Consider the following 19852-nt stretch of genomic DNA (forward strand, 5'->3'; position numbering starts at 1 on the left):
ATCCACTTGTGTGTGTGTGACTTTTGTGTAAAACAAATTACTGTGAATTAGTTATCAAATCCACCAAATAAGGAGCAAATAACGCACATCCGAGGTGGCAATGAGGCCGTTACACCTCGGGTGTGCATTTATTGTCCAATAATTCAACGAACAGGAGTCAATTATTCCTTACTTATTTCTGGAAATATCAATTTTCTGTCAATTTGTTTGTTGTTAAATGTGTGTGCCGTGGTGGTTAGTTCAGTTAACTGCAAAGTGACCTAGAACTGTAATGCGGTCAAGACCTGACTGGAACTACTTTAGCTGCCCGTTCACTGAAAAATCATTGCACACCTCGGAACATCTATCAGCCAATCAGAATCGAGAATTCAGTAGCGCTGTGGTATACGCAACTTTAAATGCTGTTATGACTGATGTTATAGCAGCTATAAAAATTAATTTCCTCATCTGCTTCTCTTTTGCCATGTCATAGAGAAACCTGTGTTCTGAAGATATCTGACAACTTAAAATTACACCGTCAACTCTTAACTCCTTGCCTAAATGTCTAACACTCTATCCATCTATATCCATCCATCCATCCATCCATTTTTTTTATTCCGCTTATCCTACAGGGTCGTAGGGAACCCGGAGCCTATCACAGGGCGCATGGGACACAATCACATACACGTTCACACACTACAGACACTTTGGACATGCCAATCAGCCTACCATGCATGTCTTTGGACTCGGGAGGAAACCGGAGTACCCGGAGGAAACCCCCGGGCACACACCGGGGGAATTGAATCCTCAACCCTGGAGGTGTGAGGTGAACATGCTAACTGCTAAACCAGCAATTACACAAGGATTTTATTTTACTCAGGTTATTTATTTACTATTTTATACTATCCCTCTTTTCACAGCTTAACAGACATATGAAATCTTTTACAAAATTGTATGAGTTTTCGAGACATGAGGATGTTATTTATTTGCTTTCTTTTTGGGATGTGTGTTTTCCATCCATGTTTACTTGATGGTCATTATTTGTAGTTACACACCAGCTGCGTTTACATGGTCAACAATAATCCACTCTTAACCTGATTAAGACCATACTTTGATTAAGAAACTACCATGTAAACAGCAATTTTTATTTGCCTTAATCTAATTAAGGCCATACTCAAATTAAGCTCTAATCGAATTAAGACAGGTGGAGTACTCCTATTTTCGCATTATGGACGTGTATTACAGACATGTAAACATCTTAATCACAAGATTAACGTCGTGAGTTTTCACCGCATTTTGCGACAGGACACGATCACACACGGCAGTTCTCAACATTTTACGGCGAATAAGAGACTTCGGCCGCGTCCCAAACCGCATACATTTCTACTATAGGCCTGTAGTGGGGAAAAATACATGTATCTGGGCGACTATATAGATGATAAATACGCGGTTTGAGACGCAGCCCCACAGCTTCAAGCAGTTGTCTATTAGCACGTACAGCATGACTAATAATTAACTGCACTTAAAGCGTTCGTAAATAAATGAATAAAAACACCCAAAACTGTATACGGTCCCATAACGAAGTCGAACTGTATGTTAATACGTAAGATTCTGGTGGGACGTCGACGGCGTGGTGCGGTGACGTAATGACGTGTGCTGTTAATCGAACTATGTTCTAGAACATGTAAAAGGGGAACATGACAGGAGTATTCTAAAAGCGACTCATGCATTCTAAAAGCGACTCGTTTTCAGACTGGGCGCCATTTTGCCGCGCTGTGTTCCTGTGCGCGAGAGAGTTGTGATTGGGCTCTGCGCGCCGCCGTTGGAGCCAATCAGAGGTGATAATAGCGGGAGGACGGTGAGTGTGGGCGGTGCTGAGAGGGAATGGCACTCGGTAACAGAAGGCGATTGGTGTGCGTCCGACCAACCAAAAGACTACAATAATTATAAACAGGAAATTAAGGGGCACTATCCGTGTGCGTGTTAACCCGGACGGTGTAATTCTCAGATGAATTGGACCGAGTTAGCCGAGAAGCTAACCGCTATAAAGAGGCTTAGCTAGCGTAGCTAACATACCCGTCGGTGTCTTTGTGTTGTTAGCAAAAATAAATAAATAGTTAGCGTCTGTTTCTCAAACCAGAAGTTAAAACATGTCCCTTCGTGAGGATGAAAGTTATTGATCCTGGCATGTTCTTCCAAAAGCACAGAATTTATTTACTGGCCTAAGTAACGTTATAAGTCACGTTTTAACGATAACTTCGTTATAACGTTATACTGCATTTATTAAACCAGCGGACATGACCGTATCCCACATGCGTAAACTTGACTTGCTAGGGCACTAAACAGAACGTAGGGCGTCGTCGATTGGGGTGCATTTGTAGTGTGCGTGTGAAGGGAGCGAGGAGCAGTTTGGGATACGACCCGTGACTCCAACAGTGCAAACGAGCCAATTCATTCCAAGCTGTTGTCCGCCGCAACCATGAAAATAAGGAGTTTATTTCTTTATTTTTTCTTTAATTATCTTGTATTTAAGGTGCAATGTGTCACTTATTAAACTTATTCGTGTAGGGTAGGGCATTAATCGCAACACTAGGCTTGTAATATTGTTCATGTGGTGAAAAGTTTATTTATATCCATGTTCTGGCTCCATGTTCTACTTGAACTAAAATGACTAGGCCAAATAGAAAAAAATGTCGCTTGAATGCAAATTATATCAATAATGATTATTATCGAATTGAATGCTCATACATTTATATTTACATTTACATTTATTCATTTAGCAGACGCTTTTATCCAAAGCGACTTCATAAGATGAGCACCTTTATATCAGAGCTCATGTAATCTGGATGTCACCTAGAATATACCCTGAATTACACCCCATTCAGCACAGCTATGTATTTGGGGAAAAGGGGTGGGACCAGGTGGGGGGGACACTGGACTGGGTACCAAAACATCACAGGGCATGATCTCACACATTCACATGCTACTGCCAATTTGGAAATGCCAATCAGCGTACAATGCATCTTCGGACTGGTGGAGGAAACCCCCGAAGAACGGGGAGAACATGCGCTAACGCAGGGCGGAAGCGGGATTCGAACCCACGGCGTACTAACCACTACGCCACCGTGCCCCTCTGAGTGCCTGACTAGAATGTGGATTTTGTGCACCGCCAAAATGTACCACTAAACTAAATCCTTCCCTCTGTACTCGTACCTGTTTCCTCTGTTTGTGTTCCCGCAGTGTAGTGTTGAGCCTTGTTTCTGAATAGACTCTGAGCATGGAGCAGTTCGCCGAGTCGACGAGCGGCGGAGAGCAGATCGTGGTGCAGCCGTCCAGTGGAGCGGTGCAGCAGCAGGTACGAGATCTGCCTCTGAATGCATGGGTGCGGTACTACTGATGACCGGTTGCTGCAGGCCACTGTGTGTTTGTGCGTGAGAAGAGCGTGGTGTTTATAACCGTACGGCTTCGTTCTCTGTGGTCCAGAGCGCAGTGACTGCAGTACAGCTGCAGGCCGACGGCCAGGTGGATGTGGGTTCAGGCCAGCAGGTTCAGACGCTCCAGGTAGTGGTATTCTCCCTCCGGCTCGTCAGCTGTCTGCATGTCCGCGACTACATGAAAAAATTTCCCCGAAATCACACGGTTACCAACGATCATCCGTAAAATAACCCTCATTGCTCTTCTCTTTGAAGGTTGAAGGGCAGCCTTTAATGGTGCAGGTCAGCGGGGGTCAGCTCATCACCCCTTCCGGGCAGCCCATAATGGTACAGGCCATGCCGGGAGGACAGGCGCAGACGATCATGCAGCTACCGGTGACGGGCTCGCAGGGTCTTCAGCAGGTGAGCCAGAGTGTGTGTTTATTATCACATTAATAATAATAACAATAATGTCTGGCTGTGTGTGGTATAAAGTATCAAATAAAAAATTTAAATAGTAGACACCAACTGTTAGTCCCAGCATCCCGAGTAATAGTTGATAATTGTGCTGATTTTTTTTGTTTGTTTGTTTTTGTCATGCGTCTCTGATAGATCCAGCTCGTGCAGCCGGGACAGATTCAGCTCTCAGGAGGTCAAACGCTGCAGGTACAAACAGCACAGGGACAAACTCAGCAGATCATCATCCAGCAGCTGCAAACTGCAGTGACCGCAGGACAGAACCAAGTCTCAACACACACACACACACACACACACAAACACACGCATAAATAAAAACAAAATTACAGTTTGTATGAACGCAGTAGTTTACCATAATGCACTATAAAGACTACATAACATACTGTTTAACACTAGATTAATATTGTATTATATTTATAGAATGCAACACACAAGCTTCTGTGTAAATGTAAATGTGTGTGTGTGTGTGTGTGTGTGTCAGCCTCAGCAGATCACAGTGCAGGGTGAGCAGGCTCAGACGGCGGAGGGTCAGACCATCCTGTACCTGCCGGTCAACGCTGATGGAACCATCCTCCAGCAGGGTAACACAACAAAAACACACTCTAGTGCACAACTGTGATGTTACAGAAAGTGTGTGTGAGCTCTGAGGGAGTCTTCTGATGGAGTTTGTTCTCTTCAGGCGTGATCACTATTCCGGCTGCCAGTTTAGCAGGAGGTCAGATCATCCAGGCGGGTTCAAACGTGAGCGGCACCGGGGGTCAGGGCACCGTGACTGTCGCCGTTCCCGTCACAGGAAACATGGTCAACGCTGGAGGAATGGTCATGGTGGGTCACTCACGGGCTGAGGTTTGCCCAGGTTTACTGGCATTTATCAACAGCATGCAGGACCGACATCTTTCTGACATTATATGTCGTATAAATTTGTTCGCTTAATCACACGCGTTTCTGTCATGGTGCTTCAAGCAGGATCGTAGGCCGATAGTAAAGTTGTATTACTTGTGTATTTATTAGATGGTCCAAAGCGGCGGCTCTGTCCCGACCATGCAGCGGATCCCTCTCCCCGGAGCTGAGATGCTGGAGGAGGAGCCGCTCTACGTCAACCCCAAGCAGTACCACCGCATCCTGAAGAGACGCCAGGCCCGCGCCAAGCTGGAGGCCGAGGGCAAGATCCCCAAAAGGAGGAGGGTGAGTTAAACACACAAAACTCGCAGATATAATGGATTTACTTTCTGCGAGAAATGTTTCTATGTTACAGTAATGAGGTTCCAGCCTTTAAAGATGTGGTGTGTGTTTTTATTTTTGTTTTAGAGTGTGTTAAACCTGTATTAATCGCATCATTTAAATAAAAACATAATACAAACGTGACTCTCAATATTGCCTGATTAATTTTTTCCGTTTCAGATTATTGTTTGTATAATTTTTTTTTCATTCTGGATGTTAGCTCCACCTCAGCTCCGTCCCTTTTTCTTAAACAACCCCCCCCCCCTTAAGGTGGCCGCAGTTTTGGAACACATCCTAAGAGTTAGTGATGGTCTATGTGTGTGTGTGTGTGTGTGTGCGTGGGTGTGTTAACCTGACTTGTTCTTATTGTCCTAGAAATACCTGCACGAGTCTCGTCATCGGCACGCCATGGCACGGAAGCGTGGTGATGGCGGGCGCTTCTTTTCGGGGAAGGAGAAGGATGAGCTGGACGTGCAGGTGAGCGGGAGGCTCCAGATCAATCCCAGCACTGATTGGACTGCCTTCTCAGCCCCACCCCCTGGGATAAATATGGCAGGCTTTTAAGCAATACATGTTCACCTTTGCCAGACAAAGAAGACTGTGCACATGCGCGCTTGTGTGTGTGTGATAATTCTGTCAGGCTTTTTCACATGCATGCATCTTTTATTATTGCTGAGAATGTGTGGCTCGATGCTGGAACTGTAGAATAATCAGAATTTCCTTAAAACGCTGCAGCAGCCGTGGAATATTTCAAGTGGGAGGTTTGTTAATAAGTGCTTTTGTGTATTTGGTTGGATCTGAGCAGTGACTGGAGGATGCCGTGATACACGCCTCTTAGATAAGAAGGGCTTAATTTTTTTTGCATGATTAACTTAATAATAATAATTAGTATTATAATTATGTAATAAATACATAGTAAATATGTCCAGCACTTTATCCTTATGTCACGTGTCGTGACGTAACGGAGATAAGGCAGGATGCAATCGCAGTAAAACAGGTTTATTTAAGAGAGAGACAGGCAGACAAATCCAAAACGTGATCCAAAACGTAATCCATAAACAGGTCAGGCGATCGGAAAACAGGCATAAAGGGGCAAGGCGGGGATCAAGGTTCCGGTCACGGAAATACAGGGTCGAGGAACAAAACAAGAAACATGAACTATAGCGCGGGACTGGTAGCGGAGAAACCAGCGTGAACTAAACTAACTAACCTGAACATGAACCTAAACATGAACCTAAACATGAACCATGAAACATGACGTAAACTAATACTATGGATATCTATCGTGAGGACTCTAAACAAAGTGACCAACTCCTTCAAACTACTCTAATATTCCGCGCCGTGTGCTGGGAGGCGTGCGGTATATATACATACATAATCAGCTTTGTAATGGATGACGGCTGAGGGCAATTCAGACACACGTGACACAATAGCCAATGACAGAACAGGGAGGAGACATAACAAAACATAACAAATGCACGTGTCCAAATGTCACGAATGTCAACAACGATAAAGCAGGTGCTCGCGCACCTTGCACAGCAGCATGCATTCACATGCTCTTCAGCCTGCTGCTTAAAGGGGAAGTCGTGACAGAACCCCTCCCCAAGGGCACTCCTCCCGGAGCGCCATGAAACATCCATCTCCATCGGCGGCCCCGGCCCCCTGGGCAGAATGTCCCAAGCAGAGCCAGGAGACCACACGGCGTTTTTGGCGAAACAAAAAGGCAGAGCGACGTTCACGGCAGAGCAGGAAAGCAGAGTGACGTCCACAGCAGAGCAGGAAAGCATAGTGACATCCGCGGCGGAACAGGAAAGCGGAGCGACGTCCTCGGCGTAAAAGGAAAGCGGAGCGACGTCCTCGGCAGAACAGGAATGCGGAGCGACGTCCTCGGCGGAACAGGAAAGCGGAGCGACGTCCTCGGCTGAACAGGAAAGCGGAGCGACGTCTTCGGCGGAACAGGAAAGCGGAGCGACGTCCTCGGCAGAACAGGAAAGCAGAGCGACGTCCTCGGCGGAGCAGGAAGGCAGAGTGACGTCCTCGGCAGAGCAGGGAAACAGAGCGACGTACTCAGCAGTGCAGGAAAGCGGAGAGACGTCCTCGGCTGAACAGGAAAGCAGAGCGACGTCCTTGGCGGAGCATGGAAGCAGACCGACGTCCTCGGCGGAGCAGGAAAGCGGAGCGACGTCCTCGGCGGAGCAGGAAATCGGAGCGACGACCACAGCCAGGCAGACAGGCTGAGCGGAGTCCTCGGCGGAGCATGAAGGCAGAGCGACGTCCTCGGCGGAGCAGGGAAGGAAGCAGGGCGACGTCCTCATTGGAGCATGAACGCGGAGTGACGACCACAGCCGGGCAGGCAGGCTGAGCAACGACCACAGCCGGGCAGACAGGCTGGGCGAAGTCCTCGTCGGAGCATGAAAGCAGCGCGACAACCACAGCAGGGCAGGCGGGCTGAGCGGAGTCCTCGGCGGAGCATGAAGGCAGAGCGACGTCTACAGCTGAACAGGAAGACTGAGCGACGACCTCGGCTGAACAGGAAGACTGAGCGACGACCTCGGCTGAACAGGAAGACTGAGCGACGACCTCGGCTGAACAGGAAGACTGAGCGACGACCTCGGCTGAACAGGAAGACTGAGCGACGACCTCGGCTGAACAGGAAGGCTGAGCGACGACCTCGGCTGAACAGGAAGGCTGAGCGAAGACCTCGGCTGAACAGGAAGACTCAGCGACGACCTCGGCTGAACAGGAAGACTGAGCGACGACCTCGGCTGAACAGGAAGGCTGAGCGACGACCTCGGCTGAACAGGAAGGCTGAGCGACGACCTCGGCTGAACAGGAAGACTGAGCAACGACCTCGGCTGAACAGGAAGACTCAGTGACAACCTCGGCTGAACAGGAAGACTGAGCGACGACCTCGGCTGAAAAGGGAGGCTGAGCGACGTCCACAGCTCAACAGGGTGGCTGAGCGACGACCTCAGCTGAGCAGGGAGGCTGAGCGACGTCCACAGCTGACCAGGGAGGCTGAGGCACCAGGTGAACCTTGGGCATGGGCGGAGCTTGGGTGGCCATGTCAGTAGACTCTGGCATGAGAAGAACTTGGCTGTGCTTGTCAGCAGACTGGGGCATGAACAGAACTTGGCTGTGCGTGTCAGCAGACTCTGGCGTGAGCAGAACTTGGCTGCGCGTGTCAGCAGACTCGGGCGTGAGCAGAACTTGGTCGGCCGTGTCGTTCGTTAGACTTGGGCGTGAGCAGAACTTGGTCGGCCATATCAGTAGACTTGGGTGTGACATCAGGAACTTGAGACTTGACTTGGACTTGGATCTCGGGGACTTGAAACTTGACTTGGATTTCAGAAACTTGAGACTTGACTTGGACTTGGATTTCAGAGACTGGAGACTTGACTTGGACCTCAGGGACTTGAGACTTGACTTGGACTTGGACCTCAGGGACTTGAGACTTGACTTGGATTTCAGAAACTTGAGACTTGACTTGGACTTGGACCTCAGGGACTTGAGACTTGACTTGGATTTCAGAAACTTGAGACTTGACTTGGACTTCAGTGACTGGAGACTTGACTTGGACCTCAGGGACTTGGTTGTCCGTGTTAACATCAACTTGGTGGCTCATCTGCTAATAATGCATGTGGAATAGAAGATCAGCACTGTTCGCCACATTAACTCCCTTCAACAGCTCATCCAAGTTGTAGCTCTGCCCTGGTTCTCCAAACTCCCTCAGAAACAGGTCCGAGAACTGCCTACTGTCCTCCAGTACCCGGGGTCTCATGGCTGCTACTCGCTGTGCCAAAAAATCGGGACATCATGAACTTAATCCATTGTTTCTCCCTTGGCTTCAGGTCAAACAGGCTGGAGAAGTAACTCTGGCAGTCAATCATATAATATGATAATATGATAACCAAAGAAGCCATCATACCGATCAGGAAGGTCCATGAAAGTCCATTGCGCAAAACTGCATAGAATCCAAGGCGGGGATGATTGGTGTGGACCTCCGGGTTCTGCGTTCTCTCCGTTCTCGTGCTGCATCCATGAATGGCAGAATATTCTGTCACGTGTCGTGACGTAACGGAGATAAGGCAGGATGCAATCGCAGTAAAACAGGTTTATTTCAGAGAGAGACAGGCAGACAAATCCAAAACGTGATCCAAAACGTAATCCATAAACATGCAAGAGGTCAGGCGATCGGCAAACAGGCATAAAGGGGCAAGGCGGGGATCAAGGTTCCGGTCACGGAAATACAGGGTCGAGGAACAAAACAAGAAACATGAACTATAGCGCGGGACTGGTAGCGGAGAAACCAGCGTGAACTAAACTAACTAACCTGAACATGAACCTAAACATGAACCTAAACATGAACCATGAAACATGACGTAAACTAATACTATGGATATCTATCGTGAGGACTCTAAACAAAGTGACCAACTCCTTCAAACTACTCTAATATTCCGCGCCGTGTGCTGGGAGGCGTGCGGTATATATACATACATAATCAGCTTCGTAATGGCTGACGGCTGAGGGCAATTCAGACACACGTGACACAATAGCCAATGACGGAACAGGGAGGAGACATAACAAAACATAACAAATGCACGTGTCCAAATGTCACGAATGTCAACAACGAAAAAGCAGGTGCTCGCGCACCTTGCACAGCAGCGTGCATCCACATGCTCTTCAGCCTGCTGCTTAAAGGGGAAGACGTGACACCTTACAGTCACTGTTTCAGAGCCAAAACCCAACTCGTCCGCCTGTATGGCACTGTACTGTACCGCGTGTGTGTGTGTGTGTGTGTGTGTGCGATCAGTAATGTTTGATTATTTATGTGTCTTCTTTCTCTGATTGGTGACAGGTAAACGTTAAACCCCGTGTGGGGATAGTGACAGCCCGGACCAGTTTACTGAAGGATGAGGAAACGAAAGTGTAGACTTTTTTTCAAATTAATTGGTTCCAGCCACTGGACAGGAGGCAGTTGGAGGATTTTTGTGACGATGGTTTTCTTTTTGGACGCCTCTTTATTTTCCTCTTTGTGTGTTTCTTCTTCGGCAGACTACTTCACTGGTTGTAGTTTGACAGTTTGTTTTCTAGCAAGTCTGATTTTTGAGAAATTTTCATTCCTTTAAGACTTAAGGATTGTAATGGTTATGGTGTAGGGTTTCACTTTACTGCAAATATTAGTAATAACATGAGATCACAGAGCTTAAAGGACTAGTTCAACCTAACTTGTGGTTACAACAAATACAAATTTCTAAATGTTTCCCTGTACTGAGAAAAGAACTCAAAGTTTCAGCGTAAAGGTGTAAAGATTAAATAAATATAAAGAACGTAGTTCTGGTCGCATTACGTCTTCCTGTATCCATGTGGCATGAGACTCTCAGAACTAGCTCTGATCGTATTCTAATTCTTCCTTCTCTTAAAGGACTGAATAATTCCTGCCTAAATCTTTATTGACACACCAGCAACTGCCCTTAGACTTCCATTTATAAGTGAGTTTGGCATAAACAAGCTTTCTGTTACTTTCTCGGTGCAGGGGTGGGGGATTCAGTGAAAAACCCTGAATTATTTTGTTAAATGCAAACTGTTATAGGGACAGAGACAAAAAAATATAATATAAGCTTGTGAGGACCTTAGACTTTTGATTGACACACCAGTGCCATTTTTATCCATATATTTCTTTTTTATATATAAGAATTCAGCCTGAGTAATTAAAGCAGTATTGCAAAACAATAACAGTTCATTAAGCTAAAGTTCAAGGAGTGTGTTCATGTTTGTACAGGCTAGACAAGCTAAATGGACATGCTGTGCAACAATAGCACTTGCATTGCTTCTAGCTCTTTCCCTGTTACTTCCTTGGATGAAGGTACTTTCATACCTGCACTGTGGGTTTTTACTGATGACCTACTAAGCTCGTCTTATTGTAAAATAAGCCAAGAGTTTCTAAGCAGTTGTGCACTAGCAAAAAAAAAAAAAAACAAAGCTCCTGATGGCATAAGATGAGTGTTTTTTTTTTTTGTATGATTTTGTATTAAGTAATACACTAGGCGAAATGAATGATAAGGGAGTTTGAGAACGTATGTTTTTACTACGCAAAGGTATAATTACTTTTCATAGCAATAATTAATCGAATGACTATTTGTCTAATCTTAACTACGACACGGTGTGTGATGTGTAAACCCGACAGTATTGGGCAACAATGCAATGTATGTATGTAAGTAATTAGCTCGATAAAGGGCCACTTTTATTTCAGATTTTATGCCAGTCGGGAAATAAAACCCACAAGGCCAGTCGGTGTAAGACTACGATCGATTTGAGTGCACAGATTTGTCAGGAGGGCGTCTGCCCAAATAAGATGTGAATACAGTACTTTTTATGTACTGATTTTTAATAATGTACGCCTGGTTTTCACCTTCAGCTTCAAAATGTGATGAGAAAAACCTTGAGTGAGTTTCGGTGTTTGATCGCTGGATGGATTTGTCAGTATTCGGTATTTTTAATGCTACTGGGGTAATTCAGAGAATTTACAGCATCTGTCTTTGAATGTAAGGGGAATAAACACGACGTTGTAATTCCAGTGCTGTAAATAAGATATGTACAGATAAGCTACTGTTCGTAACTACATTTCATATGTCTGACGTCTCAATCCAAGTCTCGGAAACCCATTCAAAATGTAAAGCCTTGATTGAGAAGATTTTGTTGTCTTTATTTGTTGTTGGTTGTTGTCCCCCCTCACCCCCCCAGTCAGAATAAAGAATTTAAAACACCTATACCATCGTGGGTTTTCTTTGTGTGAGCATAGAGCGCTTGGGGATATTTAACAAACTGAAGACAAATTAGAGTTTATGGTATATCCACTTGTGTGTGACTTTTGTGTGAAACAAATTACTGTGAATTAGTTATCAAATCCACCAAATAAGGAGCAATTGACAATGGGCTGTTGAATTATTAGAAAATAACGCACATCCGAGGTGGCAATGAGGCCGTTACACCTCGGGTGTGCATTTACTGTATTTATTAACGATCACACACGGCAGTTCTCAACATTTTACGTCGTATAAGAGAGTTCGGCCGCGTCCCAAACCGCATACATTCCTACTATAGGCCTGTAGTGGGGAAAAATACATGTATCTGGGCTACTATATAGATGATAAGTACGCGGTTTGAGACGCAGCCCACGGCTTCAAGCAGTTGTCTATTAGCACATACAGCATGACTAATAATTAACTGCACTTAAAGCGTTCGTAAAAATATAAATAAAAACACCCAAAACTGTATACGGCCCCATAACGAAGACGAACTGTACATTAATGCGTGAGATTCTGGAGGGATGTCGGACGACGTGGCGAGGTGACGTAATCACGTGTGCTGTTAATCGAACTATGTTCTAGAATATGTAAAACGGGAACATGACAGGAGTATTCTAAAAGCGACTCGTTTTCAGACTGGGCGCCATTTTGCCGCGCTGTCTTCCTGTGCGCGAGAGCGTTGTGTTTGGGCTCCGCGCGCCGCCGTTGGAGCCAATCAGCGGTGATAATAGCGGGAGGACGGTGAGTGTGGGCGGTGCTGAGAGGGAATGGCACTCGGTAACAGAAGGCGATTGGTGTGCGTCCGACCAACCAAAAGACTACAATAATTATAAACAGGAATTTAAGGGGCACGATCCGTGTGCGTGTTAACCCGGACGGTGTAATTCTCCCAGATGAATTGGCCCGAGTTAGCCGAGAAGCTAACCGCTATAAAGAGGCTTAGCTAGCGTAGCTAACCTACCCGTCGGTGTCGTTGTGTTGTTAGCAAAAATAAATACATAGTTAGCGTCTGTTTCTCAAACCAGAAGTTAAAACATGTCCCTTCGTGAGGATGAAAGTTATTCATCCTGGCATGTTCTTCCAAAAGCACAGAATTTATTTACTTTTTTATTTATTTATTTATTTTTATTTAAGTAACGTTATAAGTCACGTTTTAACGATAACTTCGTTATAACGTTATACTGCATTTATTAAACCAGCGGACATGACCGTATCCCACATGCGTACACTTGACTTGCTAGGGCACTAAACAGAACGTAGGGCGTCGTTGCTTGTGGTGCATTTGTAGTGTGCGTGTGAAGGGAGCGAGGAGCAGTTTGGGATACGACCCGTGACTCCCAACAGTGCAAACGAGCCAATTCATTCCAAGCTGTTGTACGCCGTAACCATGGAAATAAGGAGTTTATTTCTTTATTTTTTTCTTTAATTATATTGTATTTAAGGTGCAATGTGTCACTTATTAAACTTATTCATGTAGGGTAGGGCATTAATCGCAACACTAGGCTTGTAATATTGTTCATGTGGTGAAAAGTTTATTTCTGTCCATGTTCTGGCTCCATGTTCTGCAAAATGTCACTTGAATGCAAATAATATCAATAATGATGATTATTGAATCGAATGCTCATAAGATGAGCACCTTTTATATCAGAGCTCATGTAATATCGAAGAATATACACTGAATTACACCCCATTCAGCACAACCATGTATTTGGGGAAAAGGGGCGGGACCAGGTGGGGGACACCCTGAACTGGGTACCAAAACATCGCAGGGCATGATCTCACACATTCACACACTACTGACAATTTGGAAATGCCAATCAGTGTACAATGCGTCTTCGGACTGGTGGAGGAAACCCCCGAAGAACGGGGAGAACATGCGCTAACGCAGGGCGGAAGCGGGATTCGAACCCACGGCGTACTAACCACTATGCCACCGTGCCCCTCTGAGTGCCTGACTAGAATGTGGATTTTGTGCACCGCCAAAATGTACTACTAAACTAAATCCTTCTCTCTGTACTCGTACCTGTTTCCTCTGTTTGTGTTCCCGCAGTGTAGTGTTGAGCCTAGTTTCTGAATAGACTCTGAGCATGGAGCAGTTTGCCGAGTCGACGAGCGGCGGAGAGCAGATCGTGGTGCAGGCGTCCAGTGGAGCGGTGCAGCAGCAGGTACGAGATCTGCCTCTGAATGCATGGGAGTGGGTGCGGTACTACTGATGACCGGTTGCTGCAGGCCAATGTGTGTTTGTGCGTGTGTGCGTGAGAAGAGCGTGGTGTTTATAACCGTACGGCTTCGTTCTCTGTGGTCCAGAGCACAGTGACTGCAGTGCAGCTGCAGGCCGACGGCCAGGTGGATGCGGGTGCGGGCCAGCAGGTTCAGACTCTCCAGGTAGTGGTATTCTCCCTCCAGCTCGTCAGCTGTCTGCATGTCCGCGACTACATGAAAAAATTTCCCCGAAATCGCACGGTTACTGACGATCATCCATAAAATAACCCTCATTGCTCTTCTCTTTGAAGGTTGAAGGGCAGCCTTTAATGGTGCAGGTCAGTGGGGGTCAGCTCATCACCCCTTCCGGGCAGCCCATAATGGTACAGGCCATGCCGGGAGGACAGGCGCAGACGATCATGCAGCTACCGGTGACGGGCTCGCAGGGTCTTCAGCAGGTGAGCCAGAGTGTGTGTTTATTAGCACATTAATAATAATAACAATAATGTCTGGCTGTGTGTGGTATAAAGTATCAAATAAAGAATTTAAATAGAAGACACCAACTGTTAGTCCCAGCATCCCGAGTAATAGTTGATAATTGTGCTGATTTTTTGTTTGTTTGTTTGTTTGTTTTTGTCATGTGTCTCTGATAGATCCAGCTCGTGCAGCCGGGACAGATTCAGCTCTCAGGAGGTCAAACGCTGCAGGTACAAACAGCACAGGGACAAACTCAGCAGATCATCATCCAGCAGCCGCAGACTGCAGTGACCGCAGGACAGAACCAGGTCTCAACACACACACACACACACACACACACACACACGCATAAATAAAAACAAAATTACAGTTTGTATGAACGCAGTAGTTTACCATAATGCACTATAAAGACTACATAACATACTGTTTAACACTAGATTAATATTGTACTATATTTATAGAATGCAACACACAAGCTCCTGTGTAAATGTAAATGTGTGTGTGTGTGTGTGTGTGTGTGTGTGTCAGCCTCAGCAGATCACAGTGCAGGGTCAGCAGGCTCAGACGGCGGAGGGTCAGACCATCCTGTACCAGCCGGTCAACGCTGACGGAACCATCCTCCAGCAGGGTAACACAACAAAAACACACTCTAGTGCACAACTGTGATGTTACAGAAAGTGTGTGTGAGCTCTGAGGGAGTCTTTTGATGGAGTTTGTTCTCTTCAGGCGTGATCACTATTCCGGCTGCCAGTTTAGCAGGAGGTCAGATCATCCAGACGGGTTCAAACGCGAGCGGCACCGGGGGTCAGGGCACCGTGACTGTCGCCGTTCCCGTCACAGGAAACATGGTCAACGCTGGAGGAATGGTCATGGTGGGTCACTCACGGGCTGAGGTTTGCCCAGGTTTACTGGCATTTATCAACAGCATGCAGGACCGATATCTTTTTGACGTTATATGTCGTATAAATTTGTTCGCTTAATCACACGCGTTTCTGTCATGGTGCTTCAAGCAGGATCATAGGCCGATAGTAGGCCGTAGTAGCTAGTGGATTTTTAATAAAGAAAAATCGTTAGACTCAAACAAATCGTATATAGAACGTCAAATAAAGTTAAAAGTCGTTAATCATTTGAGAGCCACAACAACGATAACAAGCTACTTATATTTGTACACGAAGTTGGCTGAGAGTTCGTTTGCCATTTTGTTTTGTTTTTTCGAGGTGAGATATTGCGGTGCATTGTGGGATGTTTTTTTAGGGAGCACTGGAAGGATTTTGTGATTGCGACGGCTCTTAAAATGACCGACTCCCTGATCAGTGCCTGGGCTACTGAACTAGGGATCAGATTGAGACACACACGTGATTACCTGTAATGCGCTTTCATATATAATTCGCCAATTTGTTAAATCTGTTTTTTGTTTTTTGTTTTTAAAGAAAATAGACCGCGTGTAAAATGTGGTACCGCTCGTGTATTTATCAGATGGTCCAAAGCGGCGGCTCTGTCCCGACCATGCAGCGGATCCCTCTCCCCGGAACTGAGATGCTGGAGGAGGAGCCGCTCTACGTCAACCCCAAGCAGTACCACCGCATTCTGAAGAGACGCCAGGCCCGCGCCAAGCTGGAGGCCGAGGGCAAGATCCCCAAAAGGAGGAGGGTGAGTTAAACACACAAAACTGATTGGACTGCCTTCTCAGCCCCGCCCCCTGGGATAAATATCGCAGGCTTTTAAGCAATACATGCTCACCTTTGCCAGACAAAGAAGACTGTGCACATGCGCGCTTGTGTGTGATAATCCTGTCAGGCTTTTTCACATGCATGCATCTTTTATTATTGCTGAGAATGTGTGGCTCGATGCTGGAACTGTAGAATAATCAGAATTTCCCTAAAACGCTGCAGCAGCCGTGGAATATTTCAAGTGGGACGTTTGTTAATAAGTGCTTTTGTGTATTTGGTTGGATCTGAGCAGTGACTGGAGGATGCCGTGATACACGCCTCTTAGATAAGAAGGGCTTAATTTTTTTTTGCATGATTAACTTAATAATAATAATTATTATTATAATTATGTAATAAATACATAGTAAATATGTCCAGCACTTTATCCTTACAGTCACTGTTTCAGAGCCAAAACCCAACTCGTCCGCCTGTATGGCACTGTACTGTACGGTGTGTGTGTGTGTGTGTGTGTGTGCGATCAGTAATGTTTGATTATTTATGTGTCTTCTTTCTCTGATTGGTGACAGGTAAACGTTAAACCCCGTGTGGGGATAGTGACAGCCCGGACCAGTTTACTGAAAGATGAGGAAACGAAAGTGTAGACTTTTTTTCAAATTAATTGGTTCCAGCCACTGGACAGGAGGCAGTTGGAGGATTTTTGTGACGATGGTTTTCTTTTTGGACGCCTCTTTATTTTCCTCTTTGTGTGTTTCTTCTTCGGCAGACTACTTCACTGGTTGTAGTTTGACAGTTTGTTTTCTAGCAAGTCTGATTTTTGAGAAATTTTCATTCCTTTAAGACTTAAGGATTGTAATGGTTATGGTGTAGGGTTTCACTTTACTGCAAATATTAGTAATAACATGAGATCACAGAGCTTAAAGGACTAGTTCAACCTAACTTGTGATTACAACAAATACAAATTTCTAAATGTTTCCCTGTACTGAGAAAAGAACTCAAAGTTTCAGCGTAAAGGTGTAAAGATTAAATAAATATAAAGAACGTAGTTCTGGTCGCATTACGTCTTCCTGTATCCATGTGGCATGAGACTCTCAGAACTAGCTCTGATCGTATTCTAATTCTTCCTTCTCTTAAAGGACTGAATAATTCCTGCCTAAATCTTTATTGACACACCAGCAACTGCCCTTAGACTTCCATTTATAAGTGAGTTTGGCATAAACAAGCTTTCTGTTACTTTCTCGGTGCAGGGGTGGGGGATTCAGTGAAAAACCCTGAATTATTTTGTTAAATGCAAACTGTTATAGGGACAGAGACAAAAAAAATATAATATAAGCTTGTGAGGACCTTAGACTTGGGATTGACACACCAGTGCCATTTTTATACATGTATTTCTTTTTTATATATAAGAATTCAGCCTGAGTAATTAAAGCAGTATTGCAAAGCAATAACAGTTCATTAAGCTAAAATTTTTAAATATTTTTTGTATGATTTTGTATTAAGTAATACACTAGGCGAAATGAATGATAAGGGAGTTTGAGAACGTATGTTTTTACTACGCAAAGGTATAATTACTTTTCATAGCAATAATTTATCGAATGACTATTTGTCTAATCTTAACTACGACACGGTGTGTGATGTGTAAACCCGACAGTATTGGGCAACAATGCAATGTATGTATGTAAGTAATTAGCTCGATAAAGGGCCACTTTTATTTCAGATTTTATGCCAGTCGGGAAATAAAACCCACAAGGCCAGTCGGTGTAAGACTACGATCGATTTGAGTGCACAGATTTGTCAGGAGGGCGTCTGCCCAAATAAGATGTGAATACAGTACTTTTTATGTACTGATTTTTAATAATGCACGTCTCAGGGGCCCCTGGTTTTCACCTTCAGCTTCAAAATGTGATGAGAAAAACCTTGAGTGAGTTTCGGTGTTTGATCGCTGGACGGATTTGTCAGTATTCGGTATTTTTAATGCTACTGGGGTAATTCAGAGAATTTACAGCATCTGTCTTTGAATGTAAGGGGAATAAACACGACGTTGTAATTCCAGTGCTGTAAATAAGATATGTACAGATAAGCTACTGTTCGTAACTACATTTCATATGTCTGACGTCTCAATCCAAGTCTCGGAAACCCATTCAAAATGTAAAGCCTTGATTGAGAAGATTTTGTTGTCTTTATTTGTTGTTGGTTGTTGTCCCCCCTCACCCCCCCAGTCAGAATAAAGAATTTAAAACACCTATACCATCGTGGGTTTTCTTTGTGTGAGCATAGAGCGCTTGGGGATATTTAACAAACCGAAGACAAATTAGAGTTTATGGTATATCCACTTGTGTGTGACTTTTGTGTGAAACAAATTATTGTGAATTAGTTATCAACTCCAACAAATAAGGAGCAAACAATGGGCTGTTGAATTATTAGAAAATAACGCACATCCAAGGTGGCAATGAGGCCGTTACACCTCGGGTGTGCATTTATTGTCCAATAATTCAACAAACCGGAGTCAATTATTCCTTACTTATTTCTGGAAAATCTCAATTTTCTGTTGATTTGTTTGTTGTTAAATGTGTGTGCCGTGGTGGTTAGTTCAGTTAACTGCAAAGTGACCTGGAACTGTAATGCGGTCAAGACCTGACTGGAACTACTTTAGCTGCCCGTTCACTGAAAAATCATTGCACACCTCGGAACATCTATCAGTCAATCAGAATCGAGAATTCAGCAACATTAAATGCTGTTATGACTGATGTTACAGCAGCTATATTTAAAAAAAATACCTTCCTCATCTGCTTCTCTTTTGCCATGTCATTGAGAAACCCGTGTTCTGAAGATATCTGACAACTTAAAATTATACAGTCAACTCTAACTCCTTGCCTAAATGTCTAACACTCTATCCATCTATATCCATCCATCCATTTTTTCCCTGCTTATCCTACAGGGTCGTAGGGAACCCGGAGCCTATCACAGGGCGCATGGGACACAATCACATACACGTTCACACACTACAGACACTTTGGACATGCCAATCAGCCTACCATGTATGTCTTTGGACTCAGGAAACCAGAGTACTGGAATAAAGTTGGTTTGACGTTGTGCGTTCGATATTCACGGAAATTAAAGGACCGTCTCTAAAGTTACATACGACATTGTTAAACACGATTCTAACTTCAGTAGCATTTGAAGGGAATGACTTACAGTCACACAACCAACTGTAAACTGTTCATCTAGGTGTCCGGTATGAGACACACCTTTTAGATTTTGGATATTTATCAAAATAAACTATTAAATCATATATAAATATTGTCATGTATTTTATAACTGCATGGGCCCATATACAAAATATAACATTATTTAAAGCTCAATAATGATAAGTCAATTTACACGTGCTGTAGATAAGGTGGCAGTTTAATAAACGATTTGAATAAAGGTGTGTATAAAAATAAATATAGCTTTCATGGTCATATTTAATATTCTTATATTGGATTTATTCCACTGTATTTCAGTGGAGTCAGAATTTCAGTGGAGTCAGAATGTAATATTTACATGGAATTTTCCATAATATTTCATGGAATTTTCTCCAGATTTTAAAATACTATAACTTTAGGAA

General features: G+C 44.5%; 2 protein-coding genes across 11 annotated transcripts; both read left to right on the top strand.

The window, feature by feature from the left end:
• Window positions 1-11860, top strand: LOC128628670 (nuclear transcription factor Y subunit alpha). Of its 7 annotated transcripts, none has more exons than XM_053673970.1 (10): window positions 1-1837; window positions 3220-3334; window positions 3463-3543; window positions 3669-3815; window positions 4005-4136; window positions 4351-4450; window positions 4549-4694; window positions 4881-5054; window positions 5466-5567; window positions 9949-11860. In XM_053673970.1, exons 2-10 carry the CDS (start codon window positions 3257-3259, stop codon window positions 10021-10023), a joined length of 1035 nt encoding a protein of 344 aa, XP_053529945.1. In that variant the 5' UTR covers window positions 1-1837; window positions 3220-3256; the 3' UTR covers window positions 10024-11860. The 7 variants fall into 7 exon arrangements, with proteins under 7 accessions (XP_053529945.1, XP_053529949.1, XP_053529948.1 ...); XM_053673974.1 differs by having other exon boundaries at window positions 4005-4058; XM_053673973.1 differs by having other exon boundaries at window positions 3463-3540.
• A 673-nt stretch (window positions 11861-12533) lies between these two features.
• On the top strand, window positions 12534-18490 carry LOC108254946 (nuclear transcription factor Y subunit alpha). 4 transcript variants are annotated; one of them, XM_017450472.3, is made up of 9 exons: window positions 12534-12640; window positions 13950-14064; window positions 14207-14287; window positions 14413-14559; window positions 14755-14886; window positions 15107-15206; window positions 15305-15450; window positions 16055-16228; window positions 16815-18490. In XM_017450472.3, exons 2-9 carry the CDS (start codon window positions 13987-13989, stop codon window positions 16887-16889), a joined length of 933 nt encoding a protein of 310 aa, XP_017305961.1. In that variant the 5' UTR covers window positions 12534-12640; window positions 13950-13986; the 3' UTR covers window positions 16890-18490. The 4 variants fall into 4 exon arrangements, with proteins under 4 accessions (XP_017305961.1, XP_017305964.1, XP_017305966.1 ...); XM_017450475.3 differs by having other exon boundaries at window positions 14207-14284; XM_017450473.3 differs by having other exon boundaries at window positions 12543-12640; window positions 13955-14064.
• The last annotated feature ends 1362 nt before the right edge of the window (window positions 18491-19852 follow it).

The sequence above is a fragment of the Ictalurus punctatus genome, chromosome 21 (genome assembly GCF_001660625.3).
Source record: "Ictalurus punctatus breed USDA103 chromosome 21, Coco_2.0, whole genome shotgun sequence".
NCBI lineage: Eukaryota > Metazoa > Chordata > Actinopteri > Siluriformes > Ictaluridae > Ictalurus > Ictalurus punctatus.